General features: G+C 34.6%; 1 protein-coding gene across 3 annotated transcripts in view; it reads left to right on the top strand.

Moving 5' to 3' along the window:
• Positions 1–17,973, top strand: part of LOC138838830 (cytoplasmic dynein 2 heavy chain 1) — a 172,077-nt gene that overhangs the window by 65,741 nt on the left and 88,363 nt on the right. For 2 of the 3 annotated variants that reach the window (XM_070038203.1, XM_070038201.1), the window contains exons 51-61: positions 1,833–1,946; positions 2,594–2,736; positions 4,041–4,122; positions 5,166–5,320; positions 10,246–10,383; positions 10,589–10,702; positions 11,209–11,369; positions 12,292–12,415; positions 13,388–13,509; positions 15,533–15,619; positions 17,213–17,339. In XM_070038203.1, the coding sequence (XP_069894304.1) occupies positions 1,833–1,946; positions 2,594–2,736; positions 4,041–4,122; positions 5,166–5,320; positions 10,246–10,383; positions 10,589–10,702; positions 11,209–11,369; positions 12,292–12,415; positions 13,388–13,509; positions 15,533–15,619; positions 17,213–17,339 (1,367 nt within the window). Of the gene's footprint in view, positions 1–1,832; positions 1,947–2,575; positions 2,737–4,040; positions 4,123–5,165; positions 5,321–10,245; positions 10,384–10,588; positions 10,703–11,208; positions 11,370–12,291; positions 12,416–13,387; positions 13,510–15,532; positions 15,620–17,212; positions 17,340–17,973 lie in introns of those variants that run through there. The other variant, XM_070038204.1, reaches the window with a different exon arrangement.

The raw sequence follows: 17,973 nt of genomic DNA, 5'->3' as shown, positions 1-17,973 counted from the left end.
ACTTGCTTATGGCTGCAGAATTGGGAAACTCCATTTTTATAACTCCAGGAATATAGAAATTATGTAAAGTTACTGGATATTAGTGAATGTACAGAAAATAAATTTTCTCTCATACACTATCCCTTTTCCCTCAACCCAATCTGTTTTATTTTGCCAAGTTTTGATTTTGGCTTTCTAAGGAATTACACTATTTGAAATCTTCATTAATACATTTATATACACTTGTGTACCATTCAACATTTTTACTTCTGAGTTTGTAAAGTAGATCTGCTTTCCACATATAAGGGAAAACATGGGTCCTTTATCTCTGGGCCTAACTTAATTTACCTAACATAAGTTTTTCCAAGTCTGTTTCTTCACTAATGGTACAATGTCATCATTTCTAATGGACAAGTAAAATTCCATTGTGTATTCCATTTGTCCATTGTGGAGCATCTGGGCTGATTTCATACATTGGCTGTGGTGAATAGGACTTCAGTATACACCAGATTTTGTGCTGGTGGCTTTACCATATCCTGGTTTGTAATCTTTCAGATAAATGCCCAGGAGTGGAATTGTTGGACCCAAGGGTTAAGACACATTCCTACATATTACCAAACATCACTAGATGGAGATCTTGTTCAGTTTGGCTGACATAAATGGATACATAGTTTGTTTCATTTTTGATGTATGAGAGAGGGAGTGAGAAAGAGGGAAATGAGGGGTAACTATGTGATTGGATGATAAAGACAGTCTGATGCCTTTTAGTTAGATCTAAAGAAATTAATTAAATCTTCCTTTCTTAAAATATATAAATTATCACTATGACTAAAATCTACATTCACAGCTTCATTTTGCTAATTTAAACTCAAGCCATTCAAGGGAGATCATAGTCAACTCATATGTCTGCCTTGATAGATTTATTTTTAATGAGTCCTACAGAAATGGGTTCATAGCAAAGGAATTTTCACTTATTCTCATGTTTTTTGTGATTTACAAGCATATTGATTTAGTAATATATATTAAACACTTACTATTTGTGGTGCCAAGTTAGAAGTATTAGATTTAGTGCAGTAAATCAGTCTCAGTCCTCTCATCAAATTCTTACTGTCTTCGTCAACTTGAATTTGTTCCTTACCATTAATCTGCAGCATACCAAGCTATTGAACAGGCTGCTTCTCATACAGGTGCATTTGTCCATTAATTCATTTGTTCTTCTGACAAACATTTGTGTTCTACATATTTATGAAAGATTGCCTCATGGTTTAATGTGGAATATCATGAAAGATTTATTCCTCAGAAATTCAGAGTCTGTGGAAAGAAAGGGAAGCAATTCATTAACTATAGTAAATGGTAAACAATATGTGAGAAGGAAGAGTAGTATATGTATATAGTTAAGAAATTTAGTGTATATGTAATTAAGAAATGATCTTAGGAATCGCATTTGGCAAAGTTGTATCCTGAAAGATAAACAATAATTTAGGGTAAATATAAGGAGCAGAGGAAGACTGGAGGATGTATATTCCATGAAGACAAGATATTTTGTTATATTTCTGTAACAAGTTCATTGAGGCTGGATTGTAAGTTATGTTGGGGGGAGTGCAAAATAAACCTATCAAGGCAGACATAAGGGTTGATTGTGATCTCCCTTGAATGGCTTCTTTGAGTTTAAATTTAGCAAAATGAAGCTGTGGATGTAGATTTTAGTCATAGTGATAGTTTATATATTTTAAGAAAGGAAGATTTAATAAGGACATCATTTAACACACAAAGTAAAAAGAATTTGTAAAAGATGTATTTTAGATGAACATATTACAACTAAAATTAAAAAGAAATGTGCTATTTTCTTTCAGGTGAAGTCCCTGGTCTTTATACTCTTGAGGAGTTAGAGCCCTTGCTGTTGCCTCTTAAAGACCAAGCTTCACAGGATGGCTTTTTTGGACCTGTCTTCAATTACTTCACTTATAGTAAGTGATATTCAATTCACTATTGAATGTAAGTTTTGAGTCAAGTGAAATGAAGGCCACTTTAATTTTCTCAATAGATTGCAAAAGTAACAAAATATGGGTTAATAATTTACATCTTTATTTTTTCTGGAGTTTCTAGAATTTATGATACAGTAACTTATAAATAAAACAACTTTGAAACATTTTAACAAAGGGAAATGTTGAAAATGTGGTTATGTTTCCTTTGTTTTACTGTGATAAAATTAGTGCTACTTTAGTATCATCCATCTTAGAGAACTGTTGAACTATTTAAATTGTGCCAAACTTTTATATATTTTAAATACTACATTACCTGTTATTGATAGAGAGGCAGTTTTATGTGCATTGTAGAAATAAAATAGGAATAAATAAAAATAAGGCAATAATCATACCATGCAGACATAATGCACTTATACCCTTGATGTATCTCCTGGATCTTTTTCTTACCATGCATGTACAAATACAAATATTTACAACTATCTTTTAACCAAAGTAAAAATCTTATAATGTTATAGTCTGTTATTATATTTCAGAAAATTTCAGTCTCATGAAACCAGACCATACTTAAATGTTCTGATTATATTACTATTATTATAATTTTCCATGTTTAGTTTTTTTGTATTTTTAAGGAATTCAACAAAACTTGCATATTGTCTTGATTATGGATTCTGCAAATTTAAACTTCATAATAAACTGTGAGAGTAATCCAGCTTTACATAAGAAATGCCAGGTGCTATGGATGGAAGGTTGGTCAGATAGCAGTATGAAGAAAGTAAGTTTAACTGAAGTTTAAATGAAGATGGAAAGATTGAGCATATTTGATTTTTGAAGTTAGTGGCTTTCACAACTTCTCTTTGCTGTTAACTTTAACATTAGCTTAAGTGTGGTGCTGAACATCTGTTATGTTTGAAAATATTGCTATTCATAGTTTTTTGTTTTGGTGTCATTAACAGAGTTTGAACTTGGTGCTTTGTGATCTCACGTGGCTTTCTTGCTAAAAGCTGAGGTTCTATCACTTGACTCACTTCTAGCCTGGCTTTTTGCTCATTAGTTGGAGATACAGGCTCACAGACTTTTCTGTCTGAGCTGGCTCCATGATCTTCTGGGTGTCAGCATCCTTAGTTATTATTTTCTTTTTATTGTTATATGATTGTTGAGCATCAAATTATAAGTTTAGGTTTACTCTTAAATAAGGATCAAAGAGATAATCATACTTTAAAATTTTACAAATGTCACATAACATTTGCATAATGATAATAATTCTAGTTAAAATTTATAAATTCCTCTTTTTAAGATACTCAGATTTGTATTGAAAACCTAATGTTTACTAGAAAATTGTTCTACCACCTGGGCTGTGCTCCAGCCCATTTTTTGCTTTTATTTATATTTTGGATAGGATCCTGTGCTTTTTCAAATGGCTGGCTTTAGACTAGAATCTTATCCTTGTTTCCCATTAACTGGGATTAGAGGCTCCCAGAACCGCCTGAGTACCAGGCGAGGCTGTGGTGCAGGTCTATTAAGAGGAGAATGTGAGACTTTGAGGTTTATATGTTAATATGAGATGTTAGAGATCCAAGGTACATGTCTGAGAAGGAAGTGTGTGTGTGTGTGTGTGTGTGTGTGTGTGTGTGTGTGTGTGTGTGTGTGTGTGTGTGTGTGTGTGTGTGTGTGTGTGTGTGTGTGTGTGTGTGTGTGTGTGTGTGTGTGTGTGTGTGTGTGTGTGTGTGTGTGTGTGTGTGTTGGACTTCGACATGCAGAAAAGCAAATGGGGGAATTATCAGGGTATAGGTGATACTTAAGCTGTAAGGATAAAGGTGAATAAAGAGTATAGATAACAGGGGGCAGAAATTGAGGACTGAACCCAAGGCACTTTATTGTTAAGAAGTTGGGAGCACAGACAAGGACCAGCAACTTGAGAAGGAGCTGCTGAAAGCAGTGGTACATGATGTAAAACCAAGGGAAGACAACATTTGAAAGGAGGGAAGGTGATAAATTATGGCATATGGAAGTAAAATAATTGAATTAAGCAACACAAAGTTCACATATTAGTTTAAAGAAACATTATGTCTGTTTTAGATACCAGAAATGCTATTCAGTGAAACAGATGAAGAAAAATACAGTGACAAAAAAAGGAAAGAGGAAAAGAAAAAAGAGTCAGGTAGTACTCTGATAGAACTGATTTTATCTGCTTTTTTTATTTATGAAGTAATTGCTCTTCTAATGTTTTTAGATTCCTTTAAACAATCATGATAATTATGAATCTAAATGTTATTTGTAACAGTTACATTTACAATTTGAAGCCCTCTTTATATTAAAATATGTTATTTAAAATAGAGCTCAACAGAATATCTGTAGTTTGAATTTAAGAAATTCAAAAATTATTTAAAAATTTTATGTTTCTGTTATATATGAACATAAGACTCTGATATAGCAGGTAAATTATGATAGAAATGTGATTAAGTACATGGGAAAGTGCCTTGGAAAGGCATCTGACCAGAGTATATACTAGTGTGGAAAAGGCCAGAGAAGAAATGAAGGCAATTTGTAGACTCACAAAGAGCCTAAATGCTAAAAAATGCTCCAGCAGCCATACAGGACAAGATTGACAGGGTCAGGTAATGGTGAGACAGCTTCCACACATTATATTATGCCCGATTTGGAGTGATCAGGGGTTATTAAGGTATTTTAATAGGTATATAACCAGAGACTTACTTCAGAGACAGCTATCTTGAGGTCCACTCTTCCCTAATAAATTCAGTTATTAGGAAATGGTCTAGTATAGGGAAAAACAGAAGGCAATTAGTTCATGTTAGACATGCATCTCAGTAATCTAAGAAAGACATGATCAAGGTCTGAAATGAGGGGTAAGGATGAGAGGAGGAGAGCTGGGTGGTGCATGCATATAATCTTGGCACTTGAGAGGCTAAAGCAGCATAGTGAACCTTCACTACACAGACTCTCCCCAAGGCAAAAACTAAACAAATAACAAGAAAAAAACTGGAAAGAAAGGACTTTAGATATTAGGAAGATAGGAACTCTAGAACATGTGTAGGAATGCCTATGCATTTGTATAAAATGTATACTTATGGTTATATAAAGTAGAAATATCTAATATGTAATAACTATAATGTTGTTAAGATCATTTTTCCAATTCTTAATTATGCTTTATAACTAATTTTTTTATTTTCTGTCTTTATCTAGTTGATCCTGACTTTCTAAAATCATTTTTGTTAATTCATGAGTCTTGCAAAGCCTATGGTGCTACACCAAGCCGATATATGACCTTTTTGCGTGTGTATTCTGCCATTAGTAGCAGCAAAAAAAAGGAATTATTAAAGAGACAAAGTCATTTACAGGTACAATATTGTTAATCTTGAATGATTTTTGTCTTCATGATTATTTCAAATTTATCTTGTTATTGTTTGTAGGAGACAAGAATTATATAAATCACAATACCACATTGCCTGTGGCATTTATGTTAATGTAATACATCATATAAATTCATGCCTTTGGAATGTACTTATATTAAAAATGTTGGAAAACAATTTTTCTTATTTGCATTATACACTGGATTATGCTAATGATACACTATAGACCTATCTATAATATACGTGTGTGTGCATGTGTGTGTGCCCCACACTGGGGCTTAAACTTGAGGCTTTTTTGTTGCTTGGAGTTTTTGCTCACAGCTAGCATTTTACCACTTGACCCATGCCTCCACTTCTGATTTATGTTTATGATTAACAGTTAAACCTTTTCTTCTTTTTGGTGTTTCTGGAGTTTGAACTTAAGGTCTCATGCTGCTAGTAGGTTCTCTACCACTTAAAGCACTCCACAGTTCTTTAGTTTTACTTTTTTTTTTTTTAATATTATCTAAAACTAAAGGGACTGAGATCATGGCTCAAGTTGTAGAATTTTGACTTAAATGTGATACTGGCATGATGCCAGCCTCTAACTTGTCAGCAAATCTTTCCTCTCCAGAGATGTAGTTTCTCTCTGTTAGGGTAATAGACTAGAATCTAGCTTAAGTCACATAATTATTTTTTTCTTTCTAATGATTCATTTTCATTTGTGTTAAGCCACTGTCTTTGATTTTTTTTTTTTAATTTTTTTTATTGTAGAGATACTATACAGAGGGTTACAGTTACATGAGTGAGGTAATGAGTACACTTCCACTTCCTCTTGAACATTGTTACCCCCTCCATTGTTTTCCCCCTACCATCCCCTCCCTCCCTCCCTTCCCCAAGGTTCTTTTTTTTTTTTTTTTTTTTTGATCGTGATTAAGTGATTACTTAATTTCCAGAAATTCACAGTATTGTGGAATAATGATGCTCATTTAAAGTCACAAGTTCATTCTAACTTTCCTGGAGCAAATTGTCTATCACAGTCTGTAATATATAACGGTGCTCATATGTTATATACCATATATGTGATCAGCAGCATGGGGATATTTAGTAGTGGTTCAACCAGATGAGTGGGAGTTCTTTGTTTCTTAAGTCCTGTTAGTTTTGTCATATCACCTAACCTTTTGGATTCATCATCCACTTATCAGGGAGACCATGTACTGTTTGTCTCTTCGTTCTTGGCTTACCTCGCTCAACATGATTCCTTCTAGCTCCATCCATTTCCCTGCAAATGCCATTATTTTGTCATTTCTAATGGCTGCATAATATTCCATTGTGTATAGATACCACAATTTTTGGATCCATTCATCTGTGGTGGGGCATCTAGGTTGTTTGCATATCCTAGCTATTGCGAACAGTGCTGCAATAAACATGGAGGTGCACGTGTCCTTGTATATTGGTTCCTGTTGTTCAGGGTAGATGCCTAGAAGTGGTATGACTGGGTCGTAAGGGAGGTCAATCTTTAGCTTTCTAAGGACCCTCCAGACTGCTTTCCAAAGTGGTTGTATGAGTGTACATTCCCACCAGCAGTGTAATAGCGTTCCTCGTTCTCCACATCCCCTCCAGCATTTGTCGTTGGCTGATTTGTGGATGTGGGACATTCTGACTGGGGTAAGGTGGTATCTCAGGGTTGTCTTTATTTGCATTTCCTTCACCACCAGGGATGATGAACATTTCCTCATGTGTTTCTTTGCCATTTTTATTTCTTCATTTGAGAAGTCCCTCTTTAGTTCCCTTGCCCATTTAGTAATTGGTGTGTTGGGTTTGGGAGGGATTAGTTTCTTGAGTTCCCTGTATATACAGGATGTTAACCCCTTGTCTGATATATTGCTGGTAAATATTTTTTCCCAATTAGTTGGTTGTCTTTCTAGCTTGGTTGCGATAGCTTTATCTGTGCAGAAGCTTTTTATTTTAAGGTAGTCCCATTTGTCGAGTCTCTCTCCAATTTGTTGTGACCCTGGGACTCTGTTCAGGAAGTTCCTTCCTGTGCCTATTAGTTCAAGTGTCTCTCCTACTCTGTCCTGCAGTAGTTTCAGAGATTCAGGTTTAATGTTAAGGTCTTTAATCCATTTTGAGTTGATGTTGGTGCATGGTGATAGGCTGGGGTCCACTTTTAGTTTTCTGCATGTGGCTGCCCAGTTTTCCCAGCACCAACGGTTGAAGAGGCTGTGTTTCTTCCATTGTATGTCTTTGGCTCCTTTGTCGAATATCAGCTGGCTGTAGGCCTGTGGATTTATTTCTGGATCTTCTATTCTGTTCCATTGGTCTTCGGGTCTGTTTTTGTGCCAGTACCATGCTGTCTTTGTTATTATAGCTCTGTAGTAGAGTTTGAAGTTCGGCATGGATAGCCCTCCCATATTGTCTTTATCCCCTAGAATTGTTTTGGCTATTCTAGGTCTTTTGTTGTTCCATATGAATTTTTGGACTGTTTTCTGTATTTCAGTGATGTACGTCATTGGGATTTTAATAGGAATTGCATTGAATTTGTATATTAGTTTTGGAAGTATTACCATCTTTACTATATTAAGTCGGCCTATCCAGGAGCATGGGAGGTCTTTCCATTTCCTAGTGTCTTCTGCAATTTCTTTCTTTAACTTTTTATAGTTCTCATTAAATAGTTCTTTTACATCTTTGGTTAGGTTAATTCCTAAATATTTTATTTTTCGGGAGGTTATTGTGAATGGGGTTGCTCCCTTTATTTCCCTCTCTTCCTGTACATTATCTGTGTATAGGAAGGCAACTGATTTTTGTGGGTTTATTTTGTATCCTGCTATTTTGCCAAAGTGATTTATGATTTCTAAGAGTTTGGGGATGGAGTTTTTGGGATCGTGGAGGTATAGTATCATGTCGTCTGCAAAAAGGGATAGTTTAACTTCTTCTTTTCCTATGAGGATCCCTTTAATGTCTTTTTCTTGCCTTATTGCCCTGGCTAAGGGTTCTAGGACTATATTGAAGAGGAGTGGAGACAGTGGGCATCCTTGCCTTGTTCCTGATTTTAGGAGAATTGGTTGTAGCTTTTCCCCATTAAGTATAATATTGGCTATTGGTCTGTCATAAATGGCTTTTATTGTTTTTAGAAATGTTCCTTCTATTCCTATTTTCTCCAGAGCTTTTAGCATGAATGAATGTTGAATTTTGTCAAAGGCCTTTTCTGCATCTGTAGCGATAATCATGTGATTCTTGACCTTGGCTCTGTTGATATGTTGGATTACATTTATTGACTTACGTATGTTAAACCATCCCTGTGTCTCTGGGATGAAGCCTACCTGGTCATAGTGAATTATTTTTTTTATGTGTTTCTGGATTCTGTTAGCTAGAATCTTGTTAAGGATCTTTGCATCTGTGTTCATCAAGGAGATTGGCCTGTAATTCTCCTTTTTGGTTGGGTCTTTGCCTGGTTTGGGGATGAGTGTGATATTGGCTTCGTAGAATGAGTTTGGGATAGCTCCTTCCTTCTCTGTTTCTCTGAAGAGCTTGAGGAGTATGGGTATTAGTTCTTGTTTAAAGGTCTTATAGAATTCTGCTGTGAATCCATCTGGTCCTGGGCTTTTTTTTGTTGGAAGACTTTTGATAGCTTCCTGTATCTCATTATAGGATATTGGCTTATTTAATTGGTTAACTTCTTCTTTGCTCAGTTTGGGCAACTTGTATTTCTCTAAAAATGCATCCATTTCTGCCCGATTTTCTTCCTTTAGAGAGTATAGCTTTTGAAAGTAGTCTGTTAGAATTGTTTGGATATCTTGGGTACGTGTGGTGATGTTTCCCGTGGCATCCCTAATCCTATTAATATGGGTTTCCTCTCTTCTTTTTTTAATTAATCTAGCCAATGGGCCATCAATTTTGTTTATTTTTTCAAAGAACCAGCTTTTTGTTTGGTTTATTTTGGTTATGGTTTTCTGATTTTCTAATTGGTTAATCTCTGCTTTTAATTTGGTTATCTGGCTTCTTCTAGTAGCTTTAGGTTCCATTTTTTCCTGTTTTTCTAGCTGTTTTAATTGCAACATGAGATTATTTACTTGGTCTGTCTCCATTCTCTTGATGTGGGCACTGAGGGCAATAAATTTGCCCCTCAGGACTGCTTTTGCTGTGACTGTCTTTGATTTTGAGAAGTTTGATTTCCTGATTTGTTCTTAGTATTGTTTGGGTAAAGTACATACACTTGCTGAGTTTCAATCAGACTAGTGTGAGAGTGTATTAGATAATATGTGAGGAACCTAGAATGCTAGCTGTCTTCTACTTTCAGATGATCAGTACATATTGGAATCTTTTTTCTCCAAGACTGTCTTCAAGTCTTCCAATATGTTAGCTGACAAAAACTTTAGCTCACATTATAGAAAAGAGGAATTTACATCAATTCATTCCTAAGATTAACTTTTGGCAATGCGGGGTATCATAATGGTAAATTCAGGATCAAATGCCCACCCATAAAGCAGGAAGGCAGTTTGAACAGTGGTCCACTGGTACACCCATATGTGACCCAGATGGACAAAAACAAGGCATGTCCACTTCAGAGAAGAGTGAATTTTGTTTCCTTTCACCCAGTGAGACTAACAATTGCGAATGGCTTACTAAGTTTTCCCTTGCTTTCTATTTTCTTTTCTAACATGATGACTAAAAAGTCTATAACCTAGTGTTTAAGCAATCGAATATTCATTGAGTACTGTTACTGTTGTTTTAAAATTTGCCTCTCTTTACAACCCCTGAAACCTTTCACTGCATCTCAGTGGGTATGTTTAGTAAGTCTTTGATTAGCAATGAGAAAAAAAACCTAAGACTCCTTTGGTTTCTATGTACCACTTGCATATTTGCTCAGTTCTTTCCCACAGGAATTTATTTATGCTGTGTATGTATGCCAATCAGTTTTTTTATTGACATAGGCTGGTGTGTCTAAACTAAATGAAGCTAAAGCTCTTGTGGATGAACTGAACAGGAAAGCTGGAGAACAAAGCATATTACTTAAAACGAAGCAGGATGAGGCAGATGCTGCCCTTCAAGAGATCACAGTATCAATGCAGGTAATGTGAGACTTAAGTGCAGAAATGCAAGTAATAGAGCATTTATGTCTAGTTATCAACCACTGTAAAAATAACATTTTCTACTTACAGGGACTCAAAATATTGCTCATCCATACTGAGTCAGGCTGATAAAATAATAAACTTGAGCTTTTGTAGAATTGCATGACATTAAGGTTAATTGAATGTCACTTGATAATTCCTATAGGATGCTAGTGAGCAAAAGACAGAACTTGAAAGGCTAAAGCACAGAATAGCAGAAGAAGTTGTGAAAATTGAAGAAAGAAAAAATAAAATTGATGATGAATTAAAAGAAGTACAGGTAAGTTAAGAATGAGACATTCTAAGAGCCATTTACATGCTTCACTACCAGTTGTATGTAGAGTTTAAAAATTACTGGTAGCTTAACATGTGAAAAAAAAAAGAGACAAGGAAAATTTAACAGGAAAGAAAATAAATTAACTGAGGGCAGTTAAAATAATCTGTGCTTCATAGAAGCTTTGTTGTTTTGGTTTCTGAGAAGAAAATGCATTGTAGATAAACTGCTGTACTTTATTTTGCCCAGAGATCACTAAATTAATTACTCAATGAGTCCTAAAATACTAAGAAGCTTTTTATAATGGCAAAATAATTTGCCATTAGAACACTGCAGTTATGGTGGCAAGTAGTCTTACTTGCTCAACTAGAACATTCTTGCTTTTTGTTTAAAAATATACATTATTTGAAAGCAGAGGGTATTAGTAATTGTTTAAATAAAATGATCATCATTTGTGAAGTCACTTGAAAGTTTATATTTTGAAGTAAAGTGACCTTTTTTTTCTCTTTTAGCCTCTAGTTAATGAAGCTAAACTAGCCGTTGGAAACATTAAGCCAGAATCTCTTTCAGAAATTCGCTCACTACGTATGCCACCTGATGTAATCCGAGACATTCTTGAGGGAGTTTTAAGGTTGATGGGTATCTTTGATACATCCTGGGTGAGCATGAAAAGGTTAGTTTTTGAGCCTGTGCAAAATGTTATTTCAACAATGAATTGGACCTTCTTTCAGAGTTTTTAACGTTTATTTTTCTCAAGCAGACCTTTATCTAAATACACTGTGCCCTGAAATTTCAGGTTGTTCTGTATTATCATATGTCAAAATCCTAAGTATCCTCTCCCAGTAAGTGATTGTCAAAAGTGTTGATAGAGGAAGAAAGGAATGCCATAGAATTTTTAATTCTTACAGAGTAGAAAAAGCACTGGTTTACAGATTTACAATCTCTTTTCAGTCTTGTATTTTGAAGGTGAGGAAGAAGAGGTAGTGATACAGGAGGGAGGGAGAGAGAGAAGAGAGGGAAAGAGAGCATGAGTGCAAGCACATGCTTATGCCACAAATCATATAAGAGATACGATCTAGCAAAGTGGGAGGATTAATACAACCTGAAGCCATGGGATTTGGATTGATAGTACACTACTAGTCTTTAAACAGATTAGCCTATATTAGTTATACACAGAGGGGTTTCATTGCTACATCTGCACACGTTTGTCTTCCAGTTGATCTTACTCCAAGATTTATATCTGGAAATAGGAAAAATAATTTCCAATACCTTAGAAAGAAATCATGAAGTTTCCTTACATATCATAGAACATTTGAATAGTTCACATGATGGGAGTGGAATAAAATTTTGTGATTCTAATATGTCACTGAGGCTATTTTAAAAATGGTTACTGCATACTAATTTTTTAGTATTTTTATCTTTAAGAACCTGTACAAAGGAGTTTTAATTCAGTATGTCAGCTTATGAGCAATGTCACTTTTTCCATCATTCTTCCTGCAATATTTAGTATTCTTGTTAATTAAAAGTACATGTATGTGATATTTTCAGAAATAACCCTTTTTAGCCTTATTTGAATTTGTATTCTTTAATTTTAGTTTCCTTGCCAAAAGAGGTGTGCGAGAAGACATTGTAACCTTTGATGCACGAAATATTCCAAAGGAAATAAGAGAAAGTGTTGAAGATCTGCTTTATAAAAATAAGGCCTCTTTTGAGTCAAAGGTAATTTTTAACAGTTACACCATAAGCACCCTTTTCTACGCTGTAATAATTGGCTTTTTATTTTTATTTTTTAATTATTTTTTTGGTTGTGGGGCTTGAACTCTGGGCTTGGGCGCTATACCTGCCTCTTCAGCACAAGGTGAGTGCTCTATTACTTGAGCCACAATGCCACTTCCAGTTTTCTAGTGGTTTACTGGAGATAAGAGTCTCACGGACTTTCCTGACCAGGCTGGCTTTGAACCATGATCCTCAGATCTCAGCCTCCTGAGTAACTAGGATTATAGGCATGAGCCACTGGTACCCAGCTAAATCTGCTTTTTAATATGGGATGCATTGTCATTATTGTTTTGATAGTCTAAAGTCTAAAATTTAAGAAAAGTTAGAAACTATTGTCTGTATGAAGGTTTGTAATAGTAGGCATCATAATTGGGAATTAGTAACTAGAATCCAGGTTACAGGAAGTTAGTTTATTCTCTTAGTAGTAAATTCCCAGCTTGCCATGCTTTTACTTTCAACTTATAAGTTAAGATACTTTATTCCATGTGCTTGTCACATTATAGCAAGTCTCTGGTAGAACAAATTTCAGTGGACTGTCTTAAGTTCCATAATCTGATGTGTTTTGGATCCCTTATGGTGTCATGTACATCTTCCTTGACTCCAATAACAGTGGTTTCAAAATTATTCTTATTTTACAAAATGTCTGTCACATATAGAAGAAATGGAATCAATGCCTGCATGTTGTTGTGAGTGTGGCATGTATTTATTGAAAATAAGGTAATTAGGTTAGGTGGTGGAACATTTTATGATAAGTATGTGGTTCTAAAAGATATATTTTTCTTAATCAGTATAGTTAAAAAATTTCATTAAGTAGAATATTAAATACATGGCTTAAATAAAATGTGTTGAAATTAACTTTGCATTTGTTTGAAATTTGGACTGGGGTGTTGGATAATGTCTAATGAAATCTTTCAGAATGCCAAGCGTGCCAGTACAGCAGCTGCACCTTTGGCTGCCTGGGTTAAGGCCAATGTACAGTATTCCCATGTCTTGGAACGAATTCAGCCTTTGGAAACTGAACAGTCTGGATTAGAATCGTGAGTGAAACATAAAACACAACAGTTCTGACATCTGGATTGCCAGTTGATGAGTGTGTTATATTGTTAGTAATTACTTGGGGCTTTTTAAGGAGCTAACATTATAGAATTTAAAATGAGTTATTTGAAAAGAAAATTAAAAATTAAACAGGTTAAAAAAGAAGCACTTAGGAAGTAGATAGCAGAATCAGCTTTGCTGTCATTTCTTGTTTTAGGGGTAATTTGGTAAAACTTCCTTTAGGAAAAACAAAAGCTTTATAAAGGAATAATACTGAAATACAAAAGAATGGTACAGAATTATGAGCTTTTCTGATTGTTTTCACCATAAGTTCTAGGAAGTATTTAGTATATATATTTCAGAAGTGTGTCTGGGCAGGTAGGGAGATTTAGTCATTTACTTTGGAGCTTAAAGATCTAATTTTTTATTGTTACCAAATCAGGATTGTATTTTATCAGTTTTGTTCTACATGCAGACCAAAAAGTTTACTCGGTGTTATAGTGTTTGACATTACTGGTTAACCTTATGCTTCTGGCCAAAGACTTTAACTCTCAGCTTCTGAATTTTTCAGTATAATTGAATGAAGTTCTTGTGTTAAATAAACACAATTATAATATCTTAATACAAAAAGGTACTCTTCTGAGAAGACATTTGGTCAGCTATTCCAGTTATGCCTTGCAGAAATACACAGCAATATATAGCCCCCTCTCATTCCCACATTGCTGCCTGTGGTTGGTTTTTCACATGTCTCTCCTACTATCGTACTACTTCCTTCTGATTTTTGCTAAGTTTGAATGTTTTTAAAATTTTACTTTAAAAAAACATCAATTCCTCTTACATGAAAGACATTACTGCTCTCGGGATGTTGTTTGCTCTGTTTTTTTTTTTGTTGTTGTTGTTAATTTCCCTTTTTCTCCTATCTTTGATAATTCCATTGTAATTCTTTCTGTATTTGTTTGCTTTTCTTCAAGTTAGGGTCTTTCTAGACACTTCTGGTCTGTGGCAGTCAGTGATTAATTGTGAAGTACTGGAACTCTGATTAGCAGCTTCGAGTGTGGAGTTGACTCCTTGGCTGTTGATGTTGCTCATCATTGTAGGTGATCAAGTATAGATGGGCCTTGGATGGTAGCCCTTCACTATTCATATTTTTCAGAAATGCTATTTATTTTTCTCTAAAAAGAATCCTCATCTCTTCACATAGGATTTGGTTGGGGTCAGTGGAGTCCAGGGGTATAAGCTAGACTTGGTGCATTTGGGGTATAAGCTAGACTTGGTGCATTTGGGGTTAGTTGGAGGATAGTTTGCTTTCAATAGGGGAAAGATTGAGGTCTAAACTTCATAATATGGACCAATAAACTTTGCATTTCACTTCATTATTACCTTTACATATAGATAATGTTATTTTCTTCCTATAGGCATTTAGTTTGGGCTTTGTATGTCCTGGTATGTCAGTTACCACTTTTCAGAATTGCCTTGAAATTTCTCCTTTGCCACATTCTTCTCTTTATCTTTGATATATCTGTGTCTTTGTGGGGGGTGGTGGAAGAGCTAGAGATGATAGGATTAACTATATATTATGGTTGATTTCAAGTTCATGAGACTACTACTTTTCTACAAGCTAAAGAGGGTTTTTGTTGTTTGTTTTACAGTGCTACACATTGAATCCAGGTTTTATATGTTGGCATGTGCATGTGCACACATACTTTCATGTATATATTTTGTGCTTTATTTTAGCTCAATAGAATTCAGGGAAGAAGAAGAAATTATGTGCTTAATCTACTATTTCATCTAGAAGTCTACATGTACAGTATTTTTAAATATAGGCTTCTAGATATGGCATGGTTGGGTCCAAGAATGCATTTTAATTTTGCCACTGCTTCTCAGTTTAAATTCTAATCAAATGTAATATTACTGACAGTATTTATCTTTTATGTTTACTACAAGTTTACCTTTGAAAATGCTTCTGCTGCCTTACTGTTGAGACCTTAAGTAGAATGACTTTTATAATACTGAGTTAAATTTTAGGAATTTGAAGAAAACTGAAGACAGAAAAAGGAAACTGGAAGAGCTTCTTAATTCTGTTGGTCAAAAGGTATCGGAACTCAAAGAGAAGTAAGTTTTGAAGTGAATTTTGGATATTTGAAGTATACAAGTTAAATTGCTTTTAAACTCTTGAAAGTCCTAATTTGATCACTGTTTTACTTCTTCTAGTATACCATTCTAATGTGGGGAAGGGTATAGAATAATACAGAATCAATTTCTTTTTAAAGAACACTACCACTACATATGTTCCCACACACTTGTGAGAAAGTCGAGCAAGAGGAACTAAATGTAATGAGTTAATGCTGGGACTTTTCAGATTTGACATTACCTTCTTTTTAAAATTTTATATTGGGGATTAAAAGGGCCTTGTACATGCTAGGCTAGGGATTTTATCATTGAATTACATCCCAAGCCTTTGATTTCTCCATTTTAATCCTGTTTGACAATTTGAAGCTTTGGCATTAAAAAAAACTTAAACAGAAATGGATGAGTTGATTTAACTTAATATTTACTATAGAACTATTAGAAAATATAGTATAGTTTGAATTGTAACTAAAAAATGTACTTTTTTATTTCCAAGTTCTGAAGGTCAGCATCATTTAGTAGAGCTTTTTTAGATGATGGATGTGTTCTGTAATCTACACTATCCACTGTGGTACCACATAACCATGCAGAGCTATCAATCATACCTGTTTAATATGTCCAAGGAATTAAATTTGTGTTTAACTTAAATAGACCTGTGGCTAGTAGCTACCATATTGGATAGCTCACTTCTAAAGGCTTATGTCTAGAGGAGGAAAGATAAGGGCAGAACCAATGAAATACACCGGTAAATTCATGAAACTCAATGTAAAGGTTACTATACATGAATTTTAGATCCTCTACTGATGATTGTTGAGACTTTTACACTATGTGGTTGGCGTTTAGGTTTTTTATCACTTTAACAGGAAGTATAATACTTATTATGAATTGTTGGTCTAAGAATTACATGAGATGCTATTTTTTTGCTGCCTGGTACAAATCTGGGCATACTATATTTGACAAAGATATGGTAAAACATTACCATAATAGTAAAAATAATACAATTTGCAAGTATTTTTCAGGAAAAAAATTTAAAAGTTATAAGCTCTGGTAAATAGTAAAAGAGAAATGATATATAATATACTGGATATTTAACATGAGTTTTAAAGATAACATTACATGTAAAGGATTGGATATTTGAGGCAGAGGGTATGTGGTTGGAAGATAGGCTGGGCAAATGGAACATACTGAAGAACAAAGGACTTCAAATGTAGGGTCATTTTTGTAATAATTTCAGCTTTTGACACATTTTGCTGGACTAGAACAGAAAGAGAGTAGATTGGTCTTAGAACAGGATTTTCAATATCATATGGAGACATTTGTAATGTAGTAGGATGTGGAGGCTCTGTCAAGAGTTTTGAAGTAGACAGAAAATTGCTTCAAATATATTTGTTGGCATGTTGTTTTACTAATCATTTTATCTATCTATCTATCTATCTATCTATCTATCTATCTATCTATCTATATGTAAGTATTATCATTAAGTACTGGAAAAAAAGAATACTATACTACCCACAGATAATTTCATTAAGCATCTCTTAGACTCTTTTTGTTTTTAATTTAAATTTAATGCTTTGATAGATTTCAGAACAGGACTTCAGAGGCTGCCAAACTTGAAGCTGAAGTAAGCAAAGCACAAGAAACAATCAAAGCTGCAGAAGTCTTGATTAATCAGCTTGATCGAGAACACAAGAGATGGAATGCACAGGTTTGTTTTAGAGTTGTCAGAAAAGAAGAAAGGAAAGTGGAGGATCCATTAGTTTTGGACAAATGATTTAGCTATTAGTGGTCATTAAGTAATCTTTAAGTACAGCATCTTTATAGGAATGGATTTATGAAAGAAACCCATTCCCCTTTTAGTTACTGTATTATATAGGGGAAGGCAATGAACATGACCTCCTGGAAACTCAGTACTCTCCTTAGAAATTTTTTGAATTTACCTTCCCCAGGACAGAAATTTTTGAATTCAACACTGTTGGCCATTTCTTTTTTTTTCCCTTTCTTTTTTTCTTTTATTGTGCTAGTCCTGGAGCTTGAACTCAGGGCCTAGGTTCTGTCCCTGAGCGGTTTTGCTCAAGGCTAGCACTCTACCACTTGAACTACAGCTCCACTTTTGGCTGTTTTGGTGCTTAGTTGGAGATAAGAGTCACAGACTTGGCCTGCCTGGGCTGGCTTTGAACCTTAGCTAGGATTAAAGGCATGAGAAACTGGCGCATAGCATGGGGATGTTAGCCATTTCTTTATTCTTTAGATGTTGTGTCATATCAACTCTGTTGGTTTTGTCTCTTAAAAAAATTTAAACCTGATTCCTTCCTTGACTTGATTCTTCTTATTTGCTCACT

Source organism: Dipodomys merriami, unplaced genomic scaffold, assembly GCF_024711535.1.
Source record: "Dipodomys merriami isolate MVZ:Mamm:240054 unplaced genomic scaffold, mDipMer1.0.p SCAF_29, whole genome shotgun sequence".
NCBI classification, from domain to species: Eukaryota; Metazoa; Chordata; class Mammalia; order Rodentia; family Heteromyidae; genus Dipodomys; species Dipodomys merriami.
The sequence above is the reverse complement of the archived record's forward strand: the minus strand, read 5'-3'. Positions and strand labels throughout refer to the sequence as shown.